The following is a 25,228-nucleotide window of genomic DNA, read 5'->3' on the forward strand; positions in this document are numbered from 1 at the left end:
TGCTAAGTGCCTAATAAGCACAAAATAAAAATCTTTAAAAAAATTTTTTTAAAAAGACACTACCAGTAAAAGGAAGTGTCTGCTGGGTTTCTCCATTGTACAGCTACCCTTTTATCCTTTGTGATTAATAAGTGTTTTGTGAGGAGATACTCTGAGACTATGCGAGCATTCTATGATGAAGCGTCTATCGATGGTTCTCGACTGACTCAAATATTATTATTACAGTTGCCAAATGGTAATATGCTTATTCAGTCATTCCTTCTACAATTACAAGCTGGCTTCCAATTATAAGGAAGAACTTCCTTGTCTGTCTTACTTATTTATATCGATATGGACTCATGAATTCTTACTTTATTCAGTTTGTTAAAAGTCTTTACTATCATTATCTTGATAATCAAATTGTCCCAGGTGGTTGCCAGGTACTTTACATAAATTATTTCACTTAAATCTCCAAACGACTCTGTTCAGTGGACACTATGATTACCCCTATGTTGCAGACAAAGAAGCTGGAGCTCAGGGATTAACTCTCACAATATTTAATTGGTGGAGTCTCCAAAATGCTTAACATGTATGTGTATATACATGTATGTGTACATTCCATCCCCCAATCCTCCTGATATCCCTGCCATATAGAAATTATCCCTTCCCCTCCTATTCCAAGAGGAGGAAATAGGCTCAGAGAGGTTAAATAACCTATCACAAAAGCTGTACTGAGAATTCAAAGGTCTTTTTGAAATTCCATGTTGTTTTCAGCAAACCGCATTCCCCCTTTAAGGTGTTTTTCCTCAGGCAGGTGGGATACTTTTCACTATTTATTCAATTCAATTCTATTTAGGACAGAGGAGGTGAAAAGAGAAAGCTTTTTTTTTTTTTTTTTTTTTTTTTTTAACTGACAGCCTGTATTCGTAATGGTTTTTGCTCCTGATTCTAATCAGCACCAAAGCTAGGAAGTGGTAGCAATATGATCTTGCTAGAATCCCTGGTGTTCTTGGAATAGTTTATAGCAATTGAGTTACTAAAAATTTAAACTCTTAAAGTGAATGCATTCGTTTCAGTATTTAAATGAAAACTTTGGTGAGGTCTTTCATTTACAGTCACTCTCTAATGTATCATCTATGTAAATATGGATTTCTCTATTACTATGCCTGTGTTAATCACGGTAGTGAAGAAGCTTCTCATTCCTAAGTTTGTGAGCCAAAAAACGTTGCAAATAACTGAATAAAAAGAACCCAGAAATTATCAATGTTTAATTAAAAAAGGAATGTGTGTATTAAAGCACTAATCTTGTCCAGCTTTGACCCAGGTGACCTCAAAATAAGATTTGAGGACCACTGGCCCTATGATCACCCAAGGTGATCATGGTAAAACACAGAGTCTGGGGCCTTGTCCCAGACCCACCAAACCCGAATCCTTTGGTTTTAATAAACTTCCCAGAGGCTCCCGATGCCCACTAAGGTGGAATGGATGCACTAGGGCCTCTGACCAAGCTTAGTTCTTGTGGGCGCACAACAATGTTGGCTTTATGCCAGTAGCATCAGCCTCTGGACCACTTGCCTCTTGCCCACAGCAATCTTCAAGGGCAGGGAAGGTCATTTGCCAGTTCCACTGCCCCTGGGGAATGAGCCTGGGGCAGACTCTCATCTTCTCCCTCTGGCAGGAAGTGAGCAGCTGGGGGAATGCCTCATCCCCCAAGTATTTGGATGCACAAAATCGATACATAGTTTTCGGAAGTCCTGAGCAGAGTTCTGAGACGCTTCTTTGAAGGGGTGTGTGTAGAGCTAAACCCCTTCTAAGGCTCTGGTTAAAACTAGTGCAAATAAACAAAACCCAGGTGTTGATTCACAAAGCTTAGCGAAGATTCCTTCACCCCCAAACCAAGATCACTGCGAAGTGACTAACCAAATTGGGTGTTTGTAGTTTCTCTCTAGCTCTATGCCTCCCAGGCCTCACTTGGGCTGAAACCAGCCTAGGCTGTAAATGGAGCCAAGTGCAGATGTCACCTATCTTGTTAGCTCCCAAGTAGACTAAGCAGTGGTGTGCTGGTAAAGGTTAACAACCAGCTCTTTGGGGGTAAGGCTGATTTGTAGCATTTGTTGATTTCAGTGGTGTAAATACTCCCACCACAGCTAATTCCAAGCTACCAGCAGTTTAACAACCAATTAAAAATTCCACTATATTTAACAATTGGCTCTTGTGAGCTGAGATGAGCCGGCTCCAGCACATAACAATCTTAAAAATGAGATTCACCAGCTTTAGCTGGGGATTGAGTAGGGAGGAGTAGGAGAGGGACCCAATTTACTTCGTAGTACCATGCACCACCAGACGTACCAGGCACTGCTGCGTGGGCACCTCCGGATGGTCCAGCCAGGCCTCCAAGGAGAGGAAATCCCAGTCTCTGCCTCTCAAGATTTCTACCTTTCTCCCTAGCATCTGAGCACAGCATCATGGTGGAAGGCTTGAGAATTCTCATAGACCTCAGGCCGCTCAAGTTTGCCTCTAGAGAAAACCATCCCAGGTAACAACAATGGGAAGAACTTCAAGTGGGCAGAGGAAGTAGAAAGTAATCATTTCTCCCTGCAGCACTACTGCTATGGTCTTGTTTCGAGAGCAACAGGTTAACAATAAAACAAGTTAAAAAAAAAGAAAACAGAAACAAATCCATAGATATAGGGAACATTCTGAGGGTTACCAGATGGGAGGGGGATTAAAGGGGTTGGTGAAAAGGGGAGAAGGGATTAAGAAGTACAGACTGGTACTTATAAAACAGTCATGGAGCTATAAAGATAGCCAATAATATTGTAATAACTATGTACAGTGTCAGACAGGCACTAGATTTATTGGGGAGATCACTTTGTAAATTATATAGTCGTCTATATAATTCCAACCATATATGCCAACCATAACTGAAAAAAAAAAATAGAGGGAAAATTTTTTAAAAAACAACAAAGAAAACAAGATTAAGTTAGTCCGTGGAATCAGTGGCCAGCCCAAATCATGCCAGTTTCTAAAACAATCCTTCCTAACTTTGGTTGGAAAAGGAGGTAGGTATGAAATGCACACACTGCCCTCTTTACTGGTATAAAAAACCTTGAGCGTGGGTTCCCTAGTCCAAGAACTGAAGACTGAGTAAAAGCCCAGAGGCTGCAAACTCTATATCACTATGTGATCTTGGGCCACTCAGCTGCCAGAATCTCTGGGTTTTCCCATTTCTAGTGGAGACCCATCATGGTTCTAAGGAGGGGTCTTCTGGTTGCAAGGAACAGAAGCTATTCAAACTGGCCCAACTACAGTGGGGTGTTAATTGTTAGGACGTAGGAATCATTTGGGATTCTAGAACAGGGGATAAAGTACATCCAGGTGCTCCACGAAAATAAGCGGCTGTTCAGGATCGAGGTAGCTTTCTTCCTTTTCTCTGTTTCCATTTGTTCTTTTCTTTTTGCATCAATCTTCTTCTGAAGACAGGCTTCCTTTTGTCTTTAGACTTGTACCCAGCACAATATGGCCACCAGTCATAGCTCGATACGAAGAGCTATCATCTCGTGCATTTATCTCTAAGGCAAACTTTCCTTGGAGGTCACATTTATAGTAGTAAACATCTGATTGGTCTACATCAAGTGTTTGAGCCAAACCACGTGAGTCTCAGGACACTGCATTCTGACCTGTGTTCTGCCTAGGTGTAGTCCTTTTGGCCATGACCAGAGAAGCCAGTAGAGAGAAATGTGATATAGGGTTGTCCTTTACAGGATGATGAGTAGAGCCCAACCAGCCCCAGATACCTCCCAGGACTGGCAGGCCGAACACAGTAATGACTATAAAACAATGTAGCAAACACCTAGGGATTGCCAAGCCTTTGCAAGGTGTTGAAGAAATCCGTATTGTAATACTATATCATTAATTTTTGAGGAGAGCAAATTGTATAAAGTCTTATCATTTCATTTAATCAAAACAACCTTCACAGGTAACCATCCTTAGCTCGAGGGTCTGTTCCATCCATGAGGAAACTGATACTCTGAGAAGATAAGTGATGATTGCCTCAAGGCCCCACAGTTGGGAAAAGGCAGAACCAGACTTAATGTTAGGTTTTCTGACTTCAAGTCCTGTGGTCTTTTATCCTGGCAAAGGATAAAACATTCAAGTTGGGGAGAGGACTGTGCAGAAATCACTCTGAGGTTTTATCTAGAGCTCAAGACTTCCACTGCACATGAAGGAATTCAGCTCAAACTGTTTTGAGCAAAATGAGAATTTATTGACTTATTTAACAGAAAAGCTCAGGTGACGGGCCATGGCACGCTGCTACTCTTTGTCTCTCTCAGCACCACTGTTAGGTTTTCCAGGTCTGAGGCAGGCTTCCCCTTCAAGGAGACAAGAGAGCCACCAGCAGTCTTCATGGCTTAAAACCCAGAAAGCCTCTCTTCTCAACAGTCCAAGAAATCCAGAAATTGGTTCTCCTTGTGCTTAATCAGGTGCTGGACCCATTCCTGAATGAACCGATTATGGGCTGGGTGGACTTAATGACCTTGTAGGCCCAGCCAGTGTCACAGGTTCACCACTGGATCCAGGGTTGGTGTCAGTCCACCTAAACCCATGGAACCTGAGAGTAGGGGAGGGGTGGCTCCCCAGAGAAAAGGTGGAAGAAGGGGTAATGGCTGCCAGACAGGTAAAAACAACAGCTACTCCCCTGGGGGTGGGAAAAGTGAAGGACATTTGAGCCTGAGTTAACATCAGGGTCCCAAGAGGTAGGCAGTTCCTAGCACTCGGGTGTGAATATCATAGGTGCCCAATACATACTGATGAATGGAGGAATGACTGCTGGTTCATACTGCTGTAGAATGATGAAGAGTTGGTACTTCTGGGGCATGGGATGCATAAAGGAACATAGGAAAAAAGGTGTTGGGGCCACACTGGAAAGCAACCAGAATGCTGTGGTGCTTTTTTTGGAGGCCATGGGAGCTTCTGAAGGCTTTTTTTGATCAGGGTTGTTCCATCCACGGTCAAATCTGGAAGGGGAAAAACTCGAAAGTTTTAAAGTGCTAAACTTAAAATGAAAAGATTATCTTTTGTGGGCCAGGAGTGCCTCCTTGCCTGTGAAGTTTTTCTTGTAATATTTGGAATCCTTTTATCTGGAAGTCCTTGAGACAAGAAAACTGTGAACGCATCATGAGGAAGAACGGCAGCAGAGTCTCTGAGTCTGATTAGAATCACCCATCCCTTTCAGGGCCTCCAACTATGTAGCCCCACCCAAACGAAGGCGAAGGTCTGAACTTGGTGACACTGGAGTTTCTCAGACTCACATTCGTGGGATGGTTGAACAGGTCTGGGTGTGGCCCCCAGGGTGTGTGAACATCTTTCTGAACTGAGGATCGCTTTATGCTATCCAATTCCACATCATGATTAAGTATGATTTATTGCCATTCTTTATTACAACTGACTGGGGGGTCCTTCATGAGAATTCCAGGCTGAAATGTCTTAACACTAATGCAACATTGGGATGGGCCAAATCATCAAGTGATGACTTGAAATCACCTGGGGTAGGAAAATATTCACAGAGGGCTATGAATGACACAGTTCCTCCCTCTTATGAGATCCAGTTGCGGCTTCTTCTGACCCCAAATGGAGAACAAATGTCGGAATTTTAGAAATAAGCTGTGCTTGCTAAGTAGGCATCAAGGCTTCTCTCTGGTGAACTCATTCTAGGATTGATCAAGCTGGAGTGGTGTTTGTCCATTTCACGCCGCAATTAATAGTTTAAATCTTCTGCTTGCTCTCTGAAGCGACTTGTCCAAGAGGTGTACTGTTAAAATCTCAATAAACAAATATTCAACATAGGCATGAGAGCCCTCAGATAAATTCAGGTGGCAGACAGAGTTCATGCTAATAAGTCCTCTAAGGGCAGGGTGGCGGCGGGGAGGATGGTACCTAACATGCTTCCCTTGTACTCTGAATTCCCCTGCTGTGCCCTGTACACTTTGCCCCAGGACAAAGCCCTGGTACTGTGGATTTAACTAGGTCCTGTGCCCGTTCCTAAACCAGCCAATCACTTTGGCTGGGTGCGTTTGATGATCTCACAGGCCAGAGCAAGGCCACAGGTTCATCGCTGGCTCAAGGGTTGATGTCAGCCTACCCAAACCCATGGAATATGAGGGTACGGAAGTGGGGATCTCCCCAAAGAAGACCAAGTTGCTGTTACCAGATGACAAGGTACTGGGTGCTAAAAAGGCAAAAACAACAAATATTCCCTTGAGGTGACGGAAGTGATAGGCCTTTGAGGGCTGGAGCTTCTGAGACCTTTCCCCAGTGGGGACAGGATGGGAGTTAAGAGTGTAAGCTCTGAGGGCAGCCTGCTGGGGTTGAATTTCTCTGCTCTGCTACTTAATAGCTCACTGGCTTTGAACAAGCCTAATACTTGGTTTCCTCATCTGCAGAATAGGCTAACCACAGTACCTATTGCATAGGGTTGATTTGAGGATTAAATGAGACAATGCATATAAAGCAATTAGTACAATGCAAGTGCTCCATAAAGGAGGCTTAATTCATCACCGTCATCTTGACATGCAACAGTTCAGTCTATCTCACTGTAGGCTGCCTGGCGAGTCTCACTCTGTAAGCAGACCTGAGTGGAAGTCAGATGCTTTCTGTCTCCTACAAATACTCACCCATCGTCTGCTGTTAGTTCTCATGCTTTCTCCTCTTGTTCCAACTTTTTAAAATCTCATTAAGCTCAAGAGGGGGTTAATATGCCAAGAAATTCTCTATTTTTGAGTATTAGCAGATTAGGTTTAAAACACTGACTCTCCCATAAGAAGACACATGCTCATGGGATTACCCTGGCATTCCCGTAAAGAGCCTTCAGGTCTGTTGTCGGCAGCTGGATTAGGGTGGGGAGAGGGACCATTTTCAAATTGTTAAATTTTTAAAAATTTGCGCATTACATATTTCCTGCCAGCAAAAGATGGCTGGGCCCTCTGCAGGGGCTGCTTCTTTGCCGTGTCCTCAAAGATAATGTTACTGGCCAAAGATTGCAGCTGGAGTCCCTGGGGCTGCCTGGAGAACCAGGAGTGTCTGCACAGAGCTCCAGAAATGGGTTAACTATCCACCCAAAATGAGTGAGCAAAGGGCTCTTAGGAGGAAACAAAGTTTTTAATCAAAACATATCCTGCCCCTACTCTAGCCACTGCAAAATTAAAGCTGAGTGTCTGCCAGAGATTGTGCTTTCTGAAGGGCTCGCTGCTGAAAAGTGCATAATAAGGCTGTTGACATGGGTTACGAGGAGGGAGGAGGCTGATGTGGGAGACGGAAGAACCTAGTCAAAAACGGAAGGAAAAACGACCCAATTAAAACATGTTTATGCATTCATGTAAAATCATGTGTGTATATCTATAAATAATTTTTTTTTTTAAATTTATGAGCATATGGGATCTAGAAGACAGACCTAGGCTGGAATTTTAGTCTCGCCACTTCCTAGCTTGTGTGACTTCCCTGTTTCTTAGTTTCCTCATCTATAAGATGGGAGTAATTATAGTACTTCATTCATATGTTGAGAATTTAGTGAGTTAATGCATGTGTAGTAGTGTCTGGTACCTAGTAAGGCAGCAATGGTAGCTGATATTATTGGTCACAGAGAAAACAGAAGCCTAAAGGCTCAGGTGGGGGGTGGGTGAGGGTGAATAGTTTGCAATTCTCCAAGAGCCCTTATCTCCTCTTGCCCCAACCATACTGAACTCACCTCTCTCTCCTCTTCATGCCTTGGTTCTTGCTCTCCTTGTGCTTGGGACCCTTTTCCATTTGCCTAAGTGGCGAAATCCTCTCCATCTTTCAAGAACCGTCTCAGATGTCACTTCTGTGAAGCTTTCTCTGGTACCTCTCTTCCAATAGAAAGGACCACTCCTCCTCGGAGTCTGAGGCTACCTGCTACGCACTGTAAGTGCAGCCGTACCACCTGGCACTGCTTCTTGATACTTGCCTATCACCAAAGCCAACTGTGAGTTCCTTGAGGACAGAGATCATGTTTGACACTACTTGGTTAGCAGCTCCCAGCCCACAAAAGGTGGTCAGGAAGTGCTGGCTGAATAGAAGCATAAAAATGGAGAGTGATTGCTCTAAAAAGATGGCTAGTTATTCTCCACTCTAGGGAGAAACAGAAAGGAAATGGACTTAGACTGTGTCATGGGAAACTTTGGTTAGACACCAAGAATTCCCTCAGCGAAGTGTTAGACACCGCACCAAGTTCCCAGGGGAGAGCGCAGAATTTCCTTTAAGGGTCTTTCAATAAAGGGTTACTTTTATTTGGGCAGGGGGTGGTTCTGATGTGGGTTTGCTTGGATGCATGCCCCCAGCCTGGTATGAAGTCCATAAAATAACCCGTAAGTAATGACAGCAAAGGGTCTTTTGGCTCCTCGACAGCCAACTGTACAGATGGTTTCTTGCGCCAGGCACCAGCGAGGAGGCTGGGAAAGAATGTGGCTGTGAGTGCCTGAATGGAGGACAGGAAGTCTGTCCAACAAGCCCAAAGCCCAGGATGTGAGTGAGTGGAAAAGCTTGCCAAGGGTAACGAACTCACCTTACAGTCAAGTACCTAAGTCTAATGACACCCAATTTCTTTCTTTCAACCAGAATTTTGAGTAAAACAGGAAGGAGGGACTCTAGTCTGCAGCAGCCCTTTACCCCATTTCTCCCACTTGGTCAGCTGACCCAGGTGTTATTTACTGGGCATGAGCCGTGTGCCAGGCCCTGGGCTGGGTGCTGGGCACTGGGCAGAGACTGGTCAATAAGAATTGGTCTCTGTCCTGGCTGAGCTGTTTGTTAAGAGAAAAACAGGCCCCAAACATTTTATGACAAAGAATGAATTAATTATAGGTAGGAAGTACTACAAAGGGGCAAAATGATATGACGAGGAGAAAAGGCGGGAAAAGCAAGAGCTGCGCTTCACTGGCGTTCCTTCATCTCAGCGAGCACAGGAGAGGCTAGTTTTACTATCCCGTTTCTTTTTCACAGATAAAAAGGATCAGAAAAGGCAAAAAAGCAGTAAATAATCTTTAAAATGTCTTTGTAATCATCCACCAAAAAAAAAAAAATGCAAAAAGGACACAACTAGTGACAAAACAAAACAAAGATTTTAATTTTAGGCTGAGCACAAGGTCTGGAGGGTGAAATGCGCTTTGGTATCTAGAGAAAGGACCCGTAAATTCAAGTCTAGACTAATTTGCTGGTTGGCCTTGGGAAAGTATATCAGCTACCTGGGTGTTAGCAAAGAAAGGCTGGGGCTGGCCTTGTGGGGTCAGTTATACAAGAGACTTTCTGTAAAGTCTCTGACAGAAAGTCTCTTATATACACTGTGAAGGAGTTGCTAAGCACTGTGGGATACAGTAGGTTGTTTTGATCATTTCAACCTAAAACCTTGCTGGTTTGGTCCCCACTGCCCAGCGCTGGCTGGGGAATGCAGGTGGCATTCTGAAGGGTATAGGCCTGGTTGGGCACCCTCCTCCGTCTCCCATGCCACGAGCCTTACCCACCCTGAGCAGTTACTGCATGGGTTAGAGGCTCCCTTGGCAGCTGTGCAGGCTGAACTCAGGCGATCTTAACTAACCCAGCAAAGTTCATCAGTTGCCGCTTAGCTCAGCGCTATTACAAGCAAGGCAAGCTGATGATGTTGACACGTTTGGGGAGGAGAGACATGTATCTGAGTAGAGGTTGAGAAAGAATGGAGAAAAGAAGGAATTAACATCCCTGATTTCATTCCCAAGAGAGCAAATGTGTTTGAGGTCTGAGAACATCTTTCATTTACCTAATTTCAAGTGTCAATCAAGTCCATTTCTAACCGAGGTGCTCTTATGACCAGTCATAAAGCCAGAACAAACAAGTAAAGACAAGCAAACCACAAGATGTGGCATAAATCGAACTCTGCTCTGAGTGGCTGCTGAAAGCAAAATGAAAATAAAAACCCTTTCTATTAAAAAGACATAAACATTGAAGTGATTGGAAAGTCTGTTGGAAAGGCTAAGACATAAAAAACATACATACCATGTGTTTCATTCTCCCTCATGATGGACATCAAATATATGGGCCATGCAGAAGGTCTCACCTAGGTACCTTGTGACCTCAGATATGTGTGAGGCTTCAGATGCGAGAATTTTCCAGGGCAGGGTGTAAGCTCGGTGAAGGCAGCAGGTGCTGAATCAGTGCTGTTCATAGGGGTAAACCAATGCCTTATTAAGTGACATATGAGGACAGTTTAAACAGCTCACGCATGACCCACACATTCAAATAGCCATCCGCTCAGAACCAGGCACCAGGGAAGACTCACTCTTGCTCCCCTAGGACAAGATTCTGGAACCGGAAGCCTCACCCTCAATCCTGGGAGCCCTGGCTCCCCGTCTTCTCCTTCTGGGTCCTCTGCTCTCACTGCAGGAGCCAGGAGCTAACTGTAAACCTGGGTTCCAGGCTGAATCAGAATGTACCTGGAAGGGATATGATGAATGGAAGAAGACTCAATCATATGAATCGGCCTGGAACAACGTTGTAAGTAACTGATTTACAAACCTGCAGGACATGCCTAGCTGTGTGGTGAGACTGCCTGTGGTCTGGCTCTTGGATTATTCCATACCATGTTAATGAAGTTCCAGAAAATGATCAATTAGGAAATCAAGTTTAGGAAGAATAAAACAATATGTATCCATTTTAGGACATAAAGTCAGAAATATTAACTGGGCTTAATTGTTTAACATGCCTGATGCTAGCTAGCTTCACCTCAAGTTCATGAGCATTCGACCTCTTCCTAAAGGAAACCAAAGCTGCTCAGAATGCATCAGAAATCGGTGATGTAGTCGCCCCCGTAACCACAGGAGCCCAAACCTGTGACCTTTGCTAATGGTCTTTGCAGATTTGAAGATATGTTAAATTATGTGTCATGTCAAAACTTTATCAGAAACCTTAAGAAACAAACATACCACCAATGGAAAAGTCATTTAATTCAAAAATCATACTTCCACTCGTTTTATGGGGATTGTCACGTACACCAACCAAACGTAAGAAAGCCAAGTTTCAGAGGCCACTCAACAGAAATTATATTTTCCTTATAGATATGCTAGTGACGCAAAAGCACATTTTTTTAAAGCTCGAACACGTCAAAACTATTTCACTAATCACAGGGAGTTCTGTTCTAGTCACAAATTGCTTTTTAATTACAGAATTGGATCTACACACTAGTCAATATTCAATACCGAACTGAAGTTTAAAACAGTGCATTATGATTTAAAAAAACATGAAAGTGCCATTTTTAAGTACTTTATTGATATTATATCACACAGCACTTTATAATATACTCGAAGTTAGCCTAAATTATGAATTAAACATGCAAATATTTTCTTCTCCAAAATATGAACAAAATGTCTTTTAGAGTGCTTTTGAACACTTAGCCTAGTATTTATATTAGCTACTAAGTAAACACTTATGAGTTTGATCTTTTTTCAACATGACTTTTAATAAGTTAATATGGAATACAGCTGTAGATAGTAACCATTTGATAAATATGAACAAAGTTTTAAAATGGCACTTAATTTACATCTTTGATCACTTTGATGGTCAATCAACAGCCTCTCTTGTTTCTCAAATTTTCAATCTTCAAATCTTAAAGGCTGTGAAGGCTCAGCTACTGCCAGCTTATGTGGGTTTCTATACAAGTCTGTCTCTTCACATACGAAAATGTGCGCTGCACACACACACACAAACACATACTAGGACATGTACAGTTTAGAATCATCGGAAGAACCTCTTTTCACAGGTACAAGGTTGACCCTGACACTTGGATACCCAAGAAAGCTGCTCATAGGTGTCTATTTGGACAACTTTGTAGAAATGGTTGATGATGAATAGTGTAGAATGTCTTGGCCTCCCCAGGACTGCTCCAGGTAATTTTGACATTTTGATTATCAATACTCTGCTTCTCAGTGACTAGAGAGAATTCTGACATACTAGTCACTGCTCCCGTTACCTGGGTCTAGTCCTGTGCCAAGCCTTTGCTCTCTAAAGCATTCCATTTTTAAAAAATGTTTCCATCTCGTAGTATCCTATAAAACTTTTATAAAAACATTAGTTGTCGACTTTTTTGTGATAAATTTCCCACCCCTCCCATTAAGAACTATATTTATTCCTTTAAAAAAATCCAAAGTTCTTCAGTATAGGTCACCATTTTCTTTCTGTTTCTAGTATTACTTTATATCCTTTTTCTGCCCAAGAATGCAATTGCTTCACAGGGGTCCCCAACCCCTGGGACATGGACCGGTACTGGTCTGTGGCCTGTTAGGAACTGGGCCACATAGCAGGTGAGCATGGGGTAGGTGAGCAAGTGAAGCTTCATCTGTATTCACGGCTGCTCCCTGGCATTTGCATCACTGCCTCAGCTCCACCTCAGATCATCAGGCATTAGATGCTCATGGAAGCACTGGTCCCTGGTGCCAAAAAGGTTGGGGACTGCTGCATTGGAATGCCACATTTCAGCAAGGGCTGGCTCTGAATGACATCTGGATTCGCTATGCAGTTTCTCCCTCTGCTTTGGGAAGCTCTTTAGTTAGACAAGCACTGTAGGCGGCGAAAGGAAAAAAGCTAATTATTACTTGTTGGAGTGTTGTCTTGGGCATGCTGGAGAATTGTGCAAGGTTCACTGCTCTGCCGCTGTTGTCATTCTGATGCTACAATTACAGAGAAGTGGTTCAGCACCGGCAGATCGGCACGGCTGCCAAGCACAATTGAGCGTGACAAGATGCATTTTTTAAACACCAGCACAGGGTGTGTGAGAGGACATCCAGTTTGGCTTAAAAGAGGTGTGGGGTAGGGTGGTCTAGGTAATTGAATACTGTCAAGTTTGCCAGAGATGATGGATAACTCCCGAGATGAAATACCTAGGACACTCCTTTTAAAGTCGGGTAGCTAAGAGGCTGTTTGGTTTCTTCAGTGTTAGCTCCTTACTTGGGTAAGATGGTTGCTCGTAAAACATTCAATACGAGGGCAAACTGTGGGTACCATGGTGGCCACTGTTGTACCTGGGAGTCCTGTGTCCATAAGTCTGAGTAGTCCAGACTTGCTTTTGGAAACAGAAGCCAGAGGATAAAAGGTGCCAACAGACTATCAGAAACAGGTGATCAAGTGACTGTTAAGTATTTCTGTCTCTGTATCCCTCAGTCATGGATGCTTTGGGAGTCACTGCAGTCAAGTCAGAACTTTTGGTGTGACAGGTGGCTGTTAACAGGAGACACAAATGCACTTAGTGGAAGGACTTTCAAGCTAGACATAGTACACACAACTGTGGAGTCCTGGCAGATGCCTGAAAATGACCTCGTCACGAGCATGGCTCTGTTCTGCTAAAGAGCCAGTCTATCAATACTTGATTGCTCATCTTCCCTCTTTCTCTTTGCCTCTGTCCAAAAAGCACTCAGCAAGGGGGACAAACAGGAATTACGTTGAAGAAGAGTTTGGTCTGACAGAAGAAAACACACATTGGCTGTTAAAATACTAAAATACTAAGCTAAAAACTGGCTCCAATTATAGGATACTGAGGAATGCGGTGCTATACAAGGTGCCCTATATGTTCATTTTTGAAAACAGAAGAGAATATCATTCATCTTGAGAAAATCAGGAATTTACTTGCCTGGGGGCAGGGATTTGAAACTAGTTATCTTCCTATGATTTGGCATTCTGTAGCTATAGAATTCTGCGAGTGCCTGAAGGAAGAGTAAAAGGCTAACATTAATACCCAAAAAAGATTCAGGATGCCGAACGGATCCCAGGGCCTTACAAAAGAAACAAGGCTCCTGGGACGGCTCAGCGATACCGGTCAATAACTTTCCACTCTAATACCTGGTTCGCTCCCCTAATCTGTCCTAAAGTTCCCTGTTCAAGCAGAGGGAGTAAGGGATGGGGGGCATAGATGGTGGAGAGGATGAAATCTATTTACGTCTCCAAATTTGTTTGTTTGTTGGCTCGTATTCTAAACAGTTTCTGCAGTTCTGCAGCAAATGGGGAGGAAGTAAGCCTGGCTGGGGAAAGGAAACAGAGCAGCCATCTGTCACAGGCCCAGCATGGCCACGGGGAAGCTGGGAAGGGGTCTACCTAAAAATTCCCATTGGCAGCAGTTCCATTTCCCGCTGGCTTCAAATCAGGGCCAACTGAGGGAGGGAGGAACATGCTTCCAAGTGGTCAAGCTGAAGCCAGGTGTCAACAGGCATCTTCGGCAGGGGACTCCCCAGACCAGGGCCTGCGCCGTCTGCTCGTCCATGCTAGCTTTATAGAAGGTTCCAATGGAGCCAATGGCCATTTAAAACGTCAAACGTGTTTAAAGTATTATGTTGCACTCTTCTTATTTGTGCTTGTCACCTCACACCCCTTGGAACAGGTCTCCAAGATGTTCAAAGTCCATGGGGAGTAGGTGTAGCCCGCCCGTATATTCCGTTTCTTCTTGGATTGTCAATGTTAGCATTCCTGAGTCCTTTCTTGGTCTTGTCCAGTCTTAATCCTTGTTCCCTGATTCAGTGGCAGTGTCTGATTGCTGCTGGATAAAAGCCGTGTAATCCTCGAGCTGATGAACTGAGTCACAATGACAAACTCCTACTAACTTTAAAACCATCTATAAAGCTATCGCAGGGTAATCTCCATTCCACTTTGGGGTTATAGAAAAACTGACATAAACGGGAAGGGCAAAAACATGTTTAGGGAAAAGAGAAGCAGTAGCATATTAAGAACTAAAGATCTTAAGGAGCCAGCTTTTCTCAGAACTGACACAGATTTGCAAACTAGCTTGGCCTCATTTATAAAGTCTTAGAAGATGTGCAGAAGACTTAGATATAAAGAGCACAGAATTATCCTATCTCCTTCTGTCCTGATATCTTGGGGTACCAAGAAATACACCTGAGAAGAAAAAAAAAATCTAAGCCCTGTCCCTACCTATTTAAATCCTGAGCTTCATCTCCCTACTGAGTAGGAGTTCTTTGAAAAATTCTTTGCCTGAAGATGCTCTTTCCATCTCCAAATCCAAAACCCACGGAATGCTCAAAACACATATATCGGATAAGGAAGACTGAACACCGCCAGTGTGCCACGCTCCCCAACCAGAGCCGGCAGAGAGTGCAGAGGTATCTTCTTCCTCAAGGCCAGGGAGAGATGACCCGGACTCTCGTCAGCCTCGCCTCCTCTCTCTCCCTCTTGTACACAATTGTTCAGCAATCAAAGCTTAAATGTGTGGAGCACTAGCTTTAAGGATATCAAATATAAAACTTTGCCATATAGTATTATTTCAAATCACTCTATTTACAAGTTTATCTTTTCAAAAAAAAAAAAAAAATGTAAAAGATACAGTAATTCAACACAATTCAAGTTTTTCTTTTCTTGTTTAAACTTCCCTAAAGAGGAATTCCAGAAGCGCACTCTGGAGCAAGGCTACTGTCCCAAGGGGCTCCTGGGGAGCTCAACGGTCCATCAGTTTGGAGTTGGTCTGTCCAGAGTCACTCTTGCAAGGACATTCAAATGTAGAAGATCCTGGGGACTTTGTTCTTTGGAGGCCAAATGAATTTGAAATGTCCGGGCCGAACTTCCCCACCTAAGGCAGTCTTCCACAAGACCCAGTCCCTTCCGGACCAGGAAATTGTCTTCCTCAGAAGTTACCCATCCCACCTTCCATGCCCCAAGCGTTTGCTGTCCTCCTGAATGATAATGGCTTATCATATTAGTCTCATGCCTCAAAAGCCTCAGAAATAATTCCCTTTTTCTAAGTGGCAGTGAACATAGACATATACGTCCTTTTAAAGCACAGGACATAGAGCTAGCCTAGGAATCAGCCCTGAAAACTGTCAGGGCTCCAGTGCTCAACTGCCCAGGGGGTGGTCAGTGATGGGCTAGAGGCAGGCAAGGGCAGGGGAAGAGACAGGTAAAGGGGTGAACATTAGGGAACGAGTCATAAAAAGGGAGGTGTCACCCATTTGGAGGCAGCATACTGGCCTCTAGAAAGCAAACACTGTTTGCATGGAAGGACAGAAATATTAAGCCTGTACGTAACTTAATCTCAAGAGGTTACTAGAGTTTGCTCCAAATATATCCCGATGCTGCTGAAATAAATCAGAAAAGAAACAGTTCCCAGCTGCTGTTTTGTCTGCCCCAAGCAGACCACTCTAATTTCTTGAGCTTCTGCTTCAGGTTGTTGGAAAACCATTCAAAAAACTGCCCAAAAGGGGTAGAAAAAAATGTCACAGAAAGAAAGGGTGTTATTTTTTGGTTTGGTTTAAGAGTAGGTTGGGTTGCTGTGGTTACGAGGTGATGGCAGCCCTCAGTGGCAGAGAAGTTCTTAGCTTGGGAGGGGGGAATGTGGGGTGTGTATGTTCCCTTGCATGAGAGGACTGGACTGAATTCTGCTGATGTTGGGCCAACGGCTGCTTTAGAGATGGTGAGAGATTGGATCTTATGTAAACAGTGCTATAACCCCTCTCCATCCTGCATGCAAATAGCCCCAGCTGCCTGGAGCACTGTGGGTCTCAAGCATCGTGAGGTGGGTTAGAGAGTGTCTACTGCAAACGCAAGCAAGGGACCAGCCTGGATCTGAGCTGTTACCCAGCCCTGTCAACCTTAGCTACCTGCATGTTCCTGGGGACTACTCAGATCTTACTCACTTCCTTTTTCAGAAGGTTAGGAGTTTGGCTGACTAATGAAACAAAATGAGTACTCCCCATTTAGACTGCTGAGTGAGACGAATGGCTTTACAAGCCTTTCCCTTGGTTATCGAAATCAAATGGCCCCAGCTGCTGATTTACTTCTGTTTCCTGCAGTATCACCACATGTCAGCTGAGATGATCATGGGGATGGGTGACACCAAAGTTCACAGAAACATTTGTGTTGACAGGTAGCAGCAGAGTCAGTCACCCTGCATTTCTCAGTGGCAAAGAGAAATGATCTACACCACTGGACTCAGCGGTTGTCATGGATACCATGGAAAGCTCAGCAGTTCTGCTGGGGCCCACGGTTAGAGGAACTCCACGTAGTTCTCAGGGATGAGGCCGGTCTTTCCGTTCAGAGTCCCTTCCAACCAGCCAGGCTCCTGAGACGGGTGAACTGTACAGGAAGAGGAGAGAGAGTGAGAAGAGAAGACATTATCGATAGGGTAGGAGGTGGACATATGCTGTGTGTGCGCAAATGCGTACGTGTGAAGTGCGCTCATTAAGTTACATAACTCTAGGACTTGTTTAAACTGGAGCTTCTTAACCTTTTGTGGGACATAGAGAAACCTTCTAATAAAGGCTATTCTGAACTTTCTCCACAAGTGGAAACAGACACAGGCATTTAAAATTCTGCATACAATTTTAGGAGTTTCACAGACTTTCTGAAGTTCCTGGTTTAAACTATAAAGAAGTGACAGATTTCTACTTTTTAGGTTAGAGATGAGTTATGGTGCGCCATCTGTATATTTATCTATGTATCCATCCAACCATCCGTCTGTCTGTCCATCCATCCATCCATCCATCCATCCATCCATCCATCCATCCATGCATCCACCTACCTACCCAGTACTGACTTATATACTAAGGGGAATACCAATGGTAGACTGCTAAGAACTAGTCTTTAAAGAAATTTAGCTCTTAATCATGCATTTTACTTGCCTTCAAAAGCTTACCCTCTGCTTCTACTTTCCTTGCAAATTCCCTCTATGGGTTTTTTCTTTTGTTTTTGTACTTTATAGTCTTTGAATAGTCCTCTCCTGTTCTATCCACATCCATTCATAGCTTTCTTTCCTGTTCTCTAGAATTTTCCTCCCTCCTGTATAAAAGTCTGAAAGCTGTTCTCTTCCTCTCTCTATTGCAACTTTCAAAATTTCTGCCCCTTTCATTTTCCAATGTCAAAAGAATATATACCCATTTCTGTGATACCACAATCCATCACCATGGAAACTACTGTGATATTGCAAAGATCACATAAAAATCCAGCTGAGCCTGCAAAGCAGTCAAAAAGCAAGAATGGAGAGAGGGAAACGTGGGACTTGGGGATGGGCAGTGTTTATGTTTGTGAGTTGGAATACAAATCATTCTTGGGTGAGGCAGGGCATTGCTCTTAATGGATTAGGGAAACTCCAATTTTTTAAATTGTTTGGAGAGAATGAATTTTCCACTAGTCTTTCCTAGGCTAATTAAGTGACTTCCTGAGCTTGTTTTAGAAAAGCATTTCCGTCCCCAAAACTACTGTATGAATCTAGTTTCCATTTGTAGAGAAAGAAGCAAGAATGGGAGCAAATGAGAAAGCAGCAGGAGGATACACACTGAGACTTACAGAAGATCACCGGCGACCTTGACCAGACTGTGAACGCTTCTGTAGGGAAAGGCGAGGCGAGGTCGAACATCTGTTAGTTTGCCTCCAAAATGCATGTATAATTTCATATCACTAGGGTTCAGGAATAAGCCAAAAGCAGCAAGGGTACTTTGCATTCATGACACTCACAAAAGGAGGAGTCCAGAATTTGAATCCAGCTCGTTTGACTCCAGAGCCCACACTCTTTTCCACTACATTATGCCTCTTATCCAGCCAGAGAACATGATCCGTGAGGATAAATATGATACATATACCGAGCACAAACTAAGTGAGTCTTTTGCTAAGTGCTTTGCCTGCATCACCACCTTTCATTTTCAGAATGACTATAGAGTTGGTCCTATTATTTTCATTTTACTGATGAGCAAACTGAGGCTCAGAGACGTTAAGCATCTGTCTCCAAATTACACAGCTGGTAGATGACAGACAGAGATGGATCTAAGCTCAGAATGCCTGACCCCAGAGTCTCTGGTCTTAACCATGACCACTATTGCCTAGCCCAATGCTTTGGACCTCGAAATGCTTATAAGTATTTGTTGGTCTGAATTGCACCAATGTCCAACCTTCTGAATTGTACCAGTGTCCAATGTGCCACATAAACACAGAAGGTGCTGCAGTGAGCCGGCTGGGCAGCGCTCCAGCCCAGAAAGTATATAATAAATATAAGCTGCTGCTGACACGGGTGTGTTTGCTGCCAACCACTTTCTCTCGGTTCTATCCATGTATATAGCACACACGCCCGCGTGCACAACTCATGCCCTCTCCCCTCCTTTGCTCAATGTGGACAAGGAGCAAGTGTGTGACTAAGATCCCTAATGGCTGGCTGCTCCAAAAGGAAGAAGCACTGGCTGGAAGAGACATAGACTCCTGTGTAGTTTGAATGCACTTGTTTAATGTTTAAGCACCTACCATGTGCCAGACACTGTACTAGGTCCTTGCGCATAGTACAGAGCAAGCAGACAAAATTTCACTCTCAGGGAGGAACAATCTATAATAGATACGCATATAATTTTAGGTAAAGATGTGGGGGAGTGAAAGAGACTGGGATAGGGATGTGGGTGGGTGGGGAGGAGCTCAACAAGTGAAAAGCTAAATGATCCAAAGGAGCCGGCCAGGCAGGGGTAATGTAAGTGTAAAGGCTTTAAAATGAAGAAAATCTTGGTGTGATTTTATACTGGTAGTCTGCAATTTTTTCTTAAAGAGCCAGATAGTAAATGTGTATCTCTACTCAACTCTGTCACTGTTGAGCCATAGGTAATATGTAAACAAAAAGGTGTGGGTGGGTGTGTTCTGGTAAAGCTTTATTTACAAAAACGGGCAGGGGCTGCATTTGCCTGGCAGGTCACTGTTTGCCCACCCCGTTTGAAGACATAAAGAAGGCCTGTGAGGCTACAGTGTATGGAGGGAGGGTGAGAAGGCACCAGAGGGGCCGGAGCCAGACCGTGGGGGTCCTCATCAATAATTCCAAAAGCAACGAGAGGCCACTAGAGAGGCCACTAGGATATCTTACGTAGGAGAATAACATGATGTGATCTCCATTTTTTGAAGGTCACTCTGGCTGCGCTGTAGAGAACAGATTATGGAAGCGAGGGATACATAGCAAGGCCAGTTAGGCAGCTGGTGGAAATGTCCAGGTGAGAGGCAGAAGCTTGGGTTTGGAAGCAGAGCGGGCTGGGAAGGCAGAAAGACTCCACTGAGACACTCTCCGTAACCCCACTGCCTAAGCAGCTTGGTGGCCCCCTGGTGAGGACGCTCTCTACCAATCAAGGAAACCTGGGGCAGCCCTGCCCTGAATGCATGCTGCACCCTGTACTTGGGGGATGAATGGATCCAGCCCATCTCAAATCTTAATAAAAGTATCCCAAGAACTCAATTTTAGTAAATGCCATGTGAATTTTCCAGGTATCACTAATCATGTAGCTTTAAGATGACTAATGTTCCTGAGAATAAGAGTTATTTCCCTTTCCAGTTACTATCTGAGGTGTTCACTCTTGGTGAAGTGAACTGCTTCCTAGAAGATTGGAAAAGACTGACACTAGATTTATTTCTGAGTATTGCGGGTCCATTCCTCACTGCACAAAGTCCAAAAGCTGACTGAGCAGCCACTCTAGATTTGCAGCGCGGGCCCCTGGGATCCAAGGGCCTGGAGGTTAATCATTATGAAGCAACAGACTTTCACCTCGCGGTGCCCCTCCCTCTTCTTCCTCATTATTCATTCTTCCTGATCCTGAAAAGAGGATACGCGGTAAACATACTGAACTCACTCTAATTCCATCATTAGGAAACCTTCTTCTGGTTGGTCTGATGATTTAATCTGACAGCTAAAGAGCATTCAATTTAAACAGCTCTTACCTAATATATCTATCAATAAACTAACGAGAGATAGAACAAGGAAAAAGATCTCCCTGCCTAATACGCTAATAATTTTTCTCCTCTAATGCCTGATTTCTCCTAGAGGTGAAGAGAAGGGGAAATAGGAGATATGTAGCATTTTCTAACAATTGAACATAATAAAATATTACCAGCCAAACCTTTCTATATAGTGGATTAACATTTTGTCAGATGCTTCTTCGACTGCAGCTCAGTCAATATTGAGAGGTGTTTTTGTTTTTTTTTTTCTAGGCTTAATTTGGCCCTTAGCTCTTTAGGGAATTTGAAAGGTCATTGACATTGCTAATTAAAAACAAACTAGTGTCAATGAACTCTGCCATGACTCCCAGAGACCAAAGGAAGGCTTGAGTGATGCCTCTGACTCATCAAACCAAGCCTCTCTCCTGCTCTCATTTGCCAGCATAGGACCTGTGGTCCACAGAAGCTGTGGGTGGGAGCTGTCACAGAGCCTGCCAAACAGAGCACCCCACTGGGAAGGAAAGGACTTGGCAGTTAAAAATTACGTAGGTGCCTTTTCTTTTTGTGGTCAGCTACTTAAACTATTTCAAAAAGGAGACAAAAACAGAAGATGGGATGTAAAATGGTCCAACCCCTTTGTAAGACACTTTGGTGGTTCCTTTAACGGTTAAACAGAGTCATCGTATGATCCAGCTATCCCATACCTAGGTATATCACCAAAACTGAAAATATATGTCCTCACAGAAATCTTGTGCATGAATGTTTATAGCAGTGCTACTCATAACAGCCCCAAAATGAAAATACTCAAAATGTCTGTTCATGATGAAGGAATAAATAAAATGTGGTATAGTCATAAAATGGTATATTATTCAGCAGTGAAAAGGGATGGAATTCTGATACATGATATAACATGGACAAACCTTGAAAAGATGCTATGTGAAAGAAGCCAATTAAAAAGACCACATAACTATATAGTTTCATTTATATGCATTATCCAGAACAGGTAATTTCCTAGTGAGAGAAGTGCCTTAGCTGGATGGGGTAGAGCTGGGGGGTAAATGAGGCATGACTGCTAAAGTGTACAGGGTTTCTGTTGGGGGTGATAAAGATATTCTGAAATTAGACAGCGGTCATGTTTGCACTACTGTGAATATATTAAAAACCACTGAGTTGTACATTTTAAATAGGTAAATCGTATGGTATGTGGATATTTCAACAAAGCAGTTTTAAAAAATGGGAGAAGGCTATACTCAAGAAAAGAGGTCACAAACAAGACACACATCCATACACAGACCTTGTGAGAGCTTAAACTAATTCTGTCCCTGGGATCAGAGGTCCTTTGTGCTGTCAGATGAATAGCTGATAGGGAGAGGGCAGTCCCTTGCTCATGGGAGCAGTGAATCGGAGTTTAGAGAACAGACCTTTAAACAGGACCCACCTATAAAGGTGGCGCTCTCTCAAATCCTGCTCATCTATTGGCAGCAGCCCCTCCTCTGCTGACAGAGCAGGACACAGAAGTTCGTGCATGCAGTCCACACTGGTTTGCCTGCCGCAGAAGCTCTATCATGTTGTGGCTGAGCTGTGACTCCCCACATGGGCTTATCTGGGGTACACTCACCAATGACATGGCTTTGGGCAGCCGTCAGTGGGCCCACTTCACCTGCAGGTCTGTTGGGGTCTGAAAGCTCCAGATGCTCACAGGAGAGGCAGCTGGGCTTGGCTGTTGTGTGCTTTGACTTGTAAAAGGCCCAAACCCAAGTTAATGGAGCAAAGGTTTAAGGACAGTGCTTTTGGGGCTTTGAGAACCATAAAAGAGGACACAGACCTGGCAGGCCACATGTAGTTATGAACTCTGCCTCACCTCTGCTGGCTCAGGAGGTCCAGGGCTGAGTGTGACCTGGGGATCCCCCGGGTGTTCGGTGACCAGTTTCCCATTCTGTCTCCCTGATTAGCATTTCTCCCACGCTGAATGCAGGAGCTGGCCACACCAGGGACAGACCCTTGGTACGTGGATGCAGTCAAGGTCCCCAGAAGGCCACATCTGCTTTGGCTTAGACCTTGAGGCCCTTACAGATAGACAGGGCCCAGGGGGTCAAGATGCAGCACATACTGTGCAGGTGAGAGCCAGGCCTGGGTCCTATTAGCTGAAAAGGAAAGACTGTCACTGTGAACCAGGACAGCAACAGGGTCTTTGTGAGCATGGACATAACAATGATGATGATAACAACATTAACATATGGAAGGAATGTCTAAAATGTGCTGAGAACTATTTAAACACGTGATGTATACTACCTTAATTTTTTCTCACAACCCTGTTATCTGTACATGACAGAGGAAAGAACTGAGGCACAGAGAGGTTAAGTTACTGCTTTAGAGCACACAGGAGCAAATGACTAATTCAGGACTTGTGCTTTGGCTGCCCGGGTTTCTGGGTCTCAGGCAGATGGCGAGTGGCTGCCTGGCCATGATGGGGAGTGCGTGAGCAATGCGCATGCACCCCCACCTGGGAACTTTGCCCCCATCCCACCTGAGGTCAAGAAGAAAGCCCCAGAAAACGTCCAGTTCTTGAAACCAGGCACCTGCTTTTGCTTCCTCTTTTGAGCAAAGCAAACAGATGCTGTCACCCAGAGATCTGGAAAGATTAACCCCAAAAGAGAACTTCATCTGGGGGAAAAAAATCTCAGCTTTAATAGAAACTTGGGCTTTTCCCTAAAGTCCTGACTTTCCTGTTAGGTAAATGGTAAGTTATAACAAATTATGATATCAATTCTCACTTTAAAAATATTTTTTTTAAGGGAGGAAAACAAAAGTAAAAAAGAAAATGGTGTATCAAATAAGTACTAGTTCTCAGCGCTTCGGGGCAGATGCCACAAATCATTCTACAGTTAGGATGACGAGCAGGGACGAGCGAGGCTCACTGCCTAGAGCTCGCCCAATGCTCTGCCGTCTCGGAAACTGGCTTCTCCTGCTGTGGACAGTGAATGCCGCTGAACCCCAAAGGAAAGGGGCTCAGAAGCTGAGCTTCTGACCACTTGCAAGACCCTCGTTCTCCACTCCTTGGTCTCCCACCCGCTCTTCAGCCCCCAGACTCTCAAAGCCACTGCCAGGTGCTGGGCTAGTCCTATACAGGCACGATGGCAGTTAGTGTCCACATCGCCCCAGAGAGAGTGCCACCGTCAGTACGAAGAGCTAACGGCATCTGTCCACTCTTGCCAGCACCTCCCAACGGCCTGCTGCTGCTCTCTCATTTAGGGAAAAGACACAAGCAAACATTCTTTTTCAGTCTTACTCATTCTACTGAGGTTTTTCTTAGGTAGGAACGTTGAAAACTCCAGTTATTTATTTGCTTCCCCACCCTGTCTTTGCCAGGGGTTGAGAAAACTCACCATTTTCGAAGACTGTGCCTGCGGTGAATGAGAGTTCTGAGTCGTGCTCAGCTTTGCAGGCGTACAAAGCTTTTGCCTTCCGGAATGGCGTGCTGTGTGAAAACAGGAGTTTGTTTAGTAGTTTTTAAAAACCCTCTGCAAGCCCCAGATAGTCAGTCTCTCTTTTCCCTTTTCCTGCAAGCTACCTAGCCCTCTGTTGTGAGAAGAAACTGACAAGGTGGCCAGATGGCAAAGTATGAGGTGGAAAAGTTGCAAAGGTCATTAGAGAAAAATGAGAAATATTCAGAGAAAAGCCATAAGCCCTGAGAATCCACACTTTGGGTGGGGTTGCCTTGTGCCATGTTAAAATCTGACCTAGGAGATATAACAGCTAAACAGTGGGAGGGCAGGCTGGCCCCATTTTTGGAGCAAGAGTAGCTTGGGAGGAGGGAGGTAGGTCAGGAAAGAACTTCCAAGTTGCTCTGGAGAATGCTTTCGACAGACCCTGTCGAAAGTTGGCAACGCTCAGTGAGTCAAAAAGGAGAAATTCTAGCAAAGCCAGGTTCCGGCTCTAGGCCACGGGCTGACGTCAGCTCTCCCAGATGTTGCTTATTTCTCATTAGGCTGGTGGAGCAGGATTCCAGAGCTACAACTCCCAGAACCCCAGGGTTGGGCAGGGAATAGACAAGGTGTGTGTGAGCAGTTATACATGTATGTGCATAAGCACACATGTAAACATGTATGAGAGTGTGGGGAGAAAGATAGGAGAGGAGACATGATGCATTTTTTTCCTTCTTGTGTCCAATGGATACTGACAACCACCCTTACTGCATCAGAATCACTTGAAAGCTTTTAAAAAATTCAGATATCAGATGTGGTTCCATAGTGTAGCTGTTAGCATGTCTGCTTTACATGCAGAAGTTCCTGGGTTTGTGCCCCAGTGTACCATGGTCCATGGTCTCTGGCCATGCCACCCTGAACAAGCCCGATGTCTGATCTCGGAAACTAAGCAGGATTGGGCCTCGTTAGTATTTGGATGGGAGATCACCTAGGAAGACCAGGTGCTGTAGGCATAAATAATAATAAATAATAAAAAAGTTGCAGATATCTGGGCTCTACATTATCTTACAGATATAAATAAAGGCATGAGGATTTTTAAAAAGCTCTTCCAAGTGACTCTAGTG

The 25,228-nt window shown here is 44.1% G+C and overlaps 1 protein-coding gene across 3 annotated transcripts in view; it reads right to left on the bottom strand.

Annotated features, from left to right (window-relative positions):
- Positions 1 to 9,212: 9,212 nt before the first annotated feature.
- The window catches only part of ARHGAP26 (Rho GTPase activating protein 26), a 384,667-nt gene continuing 368,651 nt past the window's right edge, over positions 9,213 to 25,228 (bottom strand). For 2 of the 3 annotated variants that reach the window (XM_016126539.2, XM_016126542.2), the window contains 2 exons: positions 24,066 to 24,157; positions 9,213 to 17,085 (listed from right to left, as the gene is read on the bottom strand). In XM_016126539.2, coding sequence (XP_015982025.1) covers positions 16,997 to 17,085; positions 24,066 to 24,157 — 181 coding nt within the window. In that variant the 3' untranslated portion in view covers positions 9,213 to 16,996. The remainder of the gene's footprint in view (positions 17,086 to 24,065; positions 24,158 to 25,228) is intronic. The other variant, XR_001594606.2, reaches the window with a different exon arrangement.

Source organism: Rousettus aegyptiacus, unplaced genomic scaffold (genome assembly GCF_014176215.1).
Source record: "Rousettus aegyptiacus isolate mRouAeg1 unplaced genomic scaffold, mRouAeg1.p scaffold_m13_p_7, whole genome shotgun sequence".
NCBI classification, from domain to species: domain Eukaryota; kingdom Metazoa; phylum Chordata; class Mammalia; order Chiroptera; family Pteropodidae; genus Rousettus; species Rousettus aegyptiacus.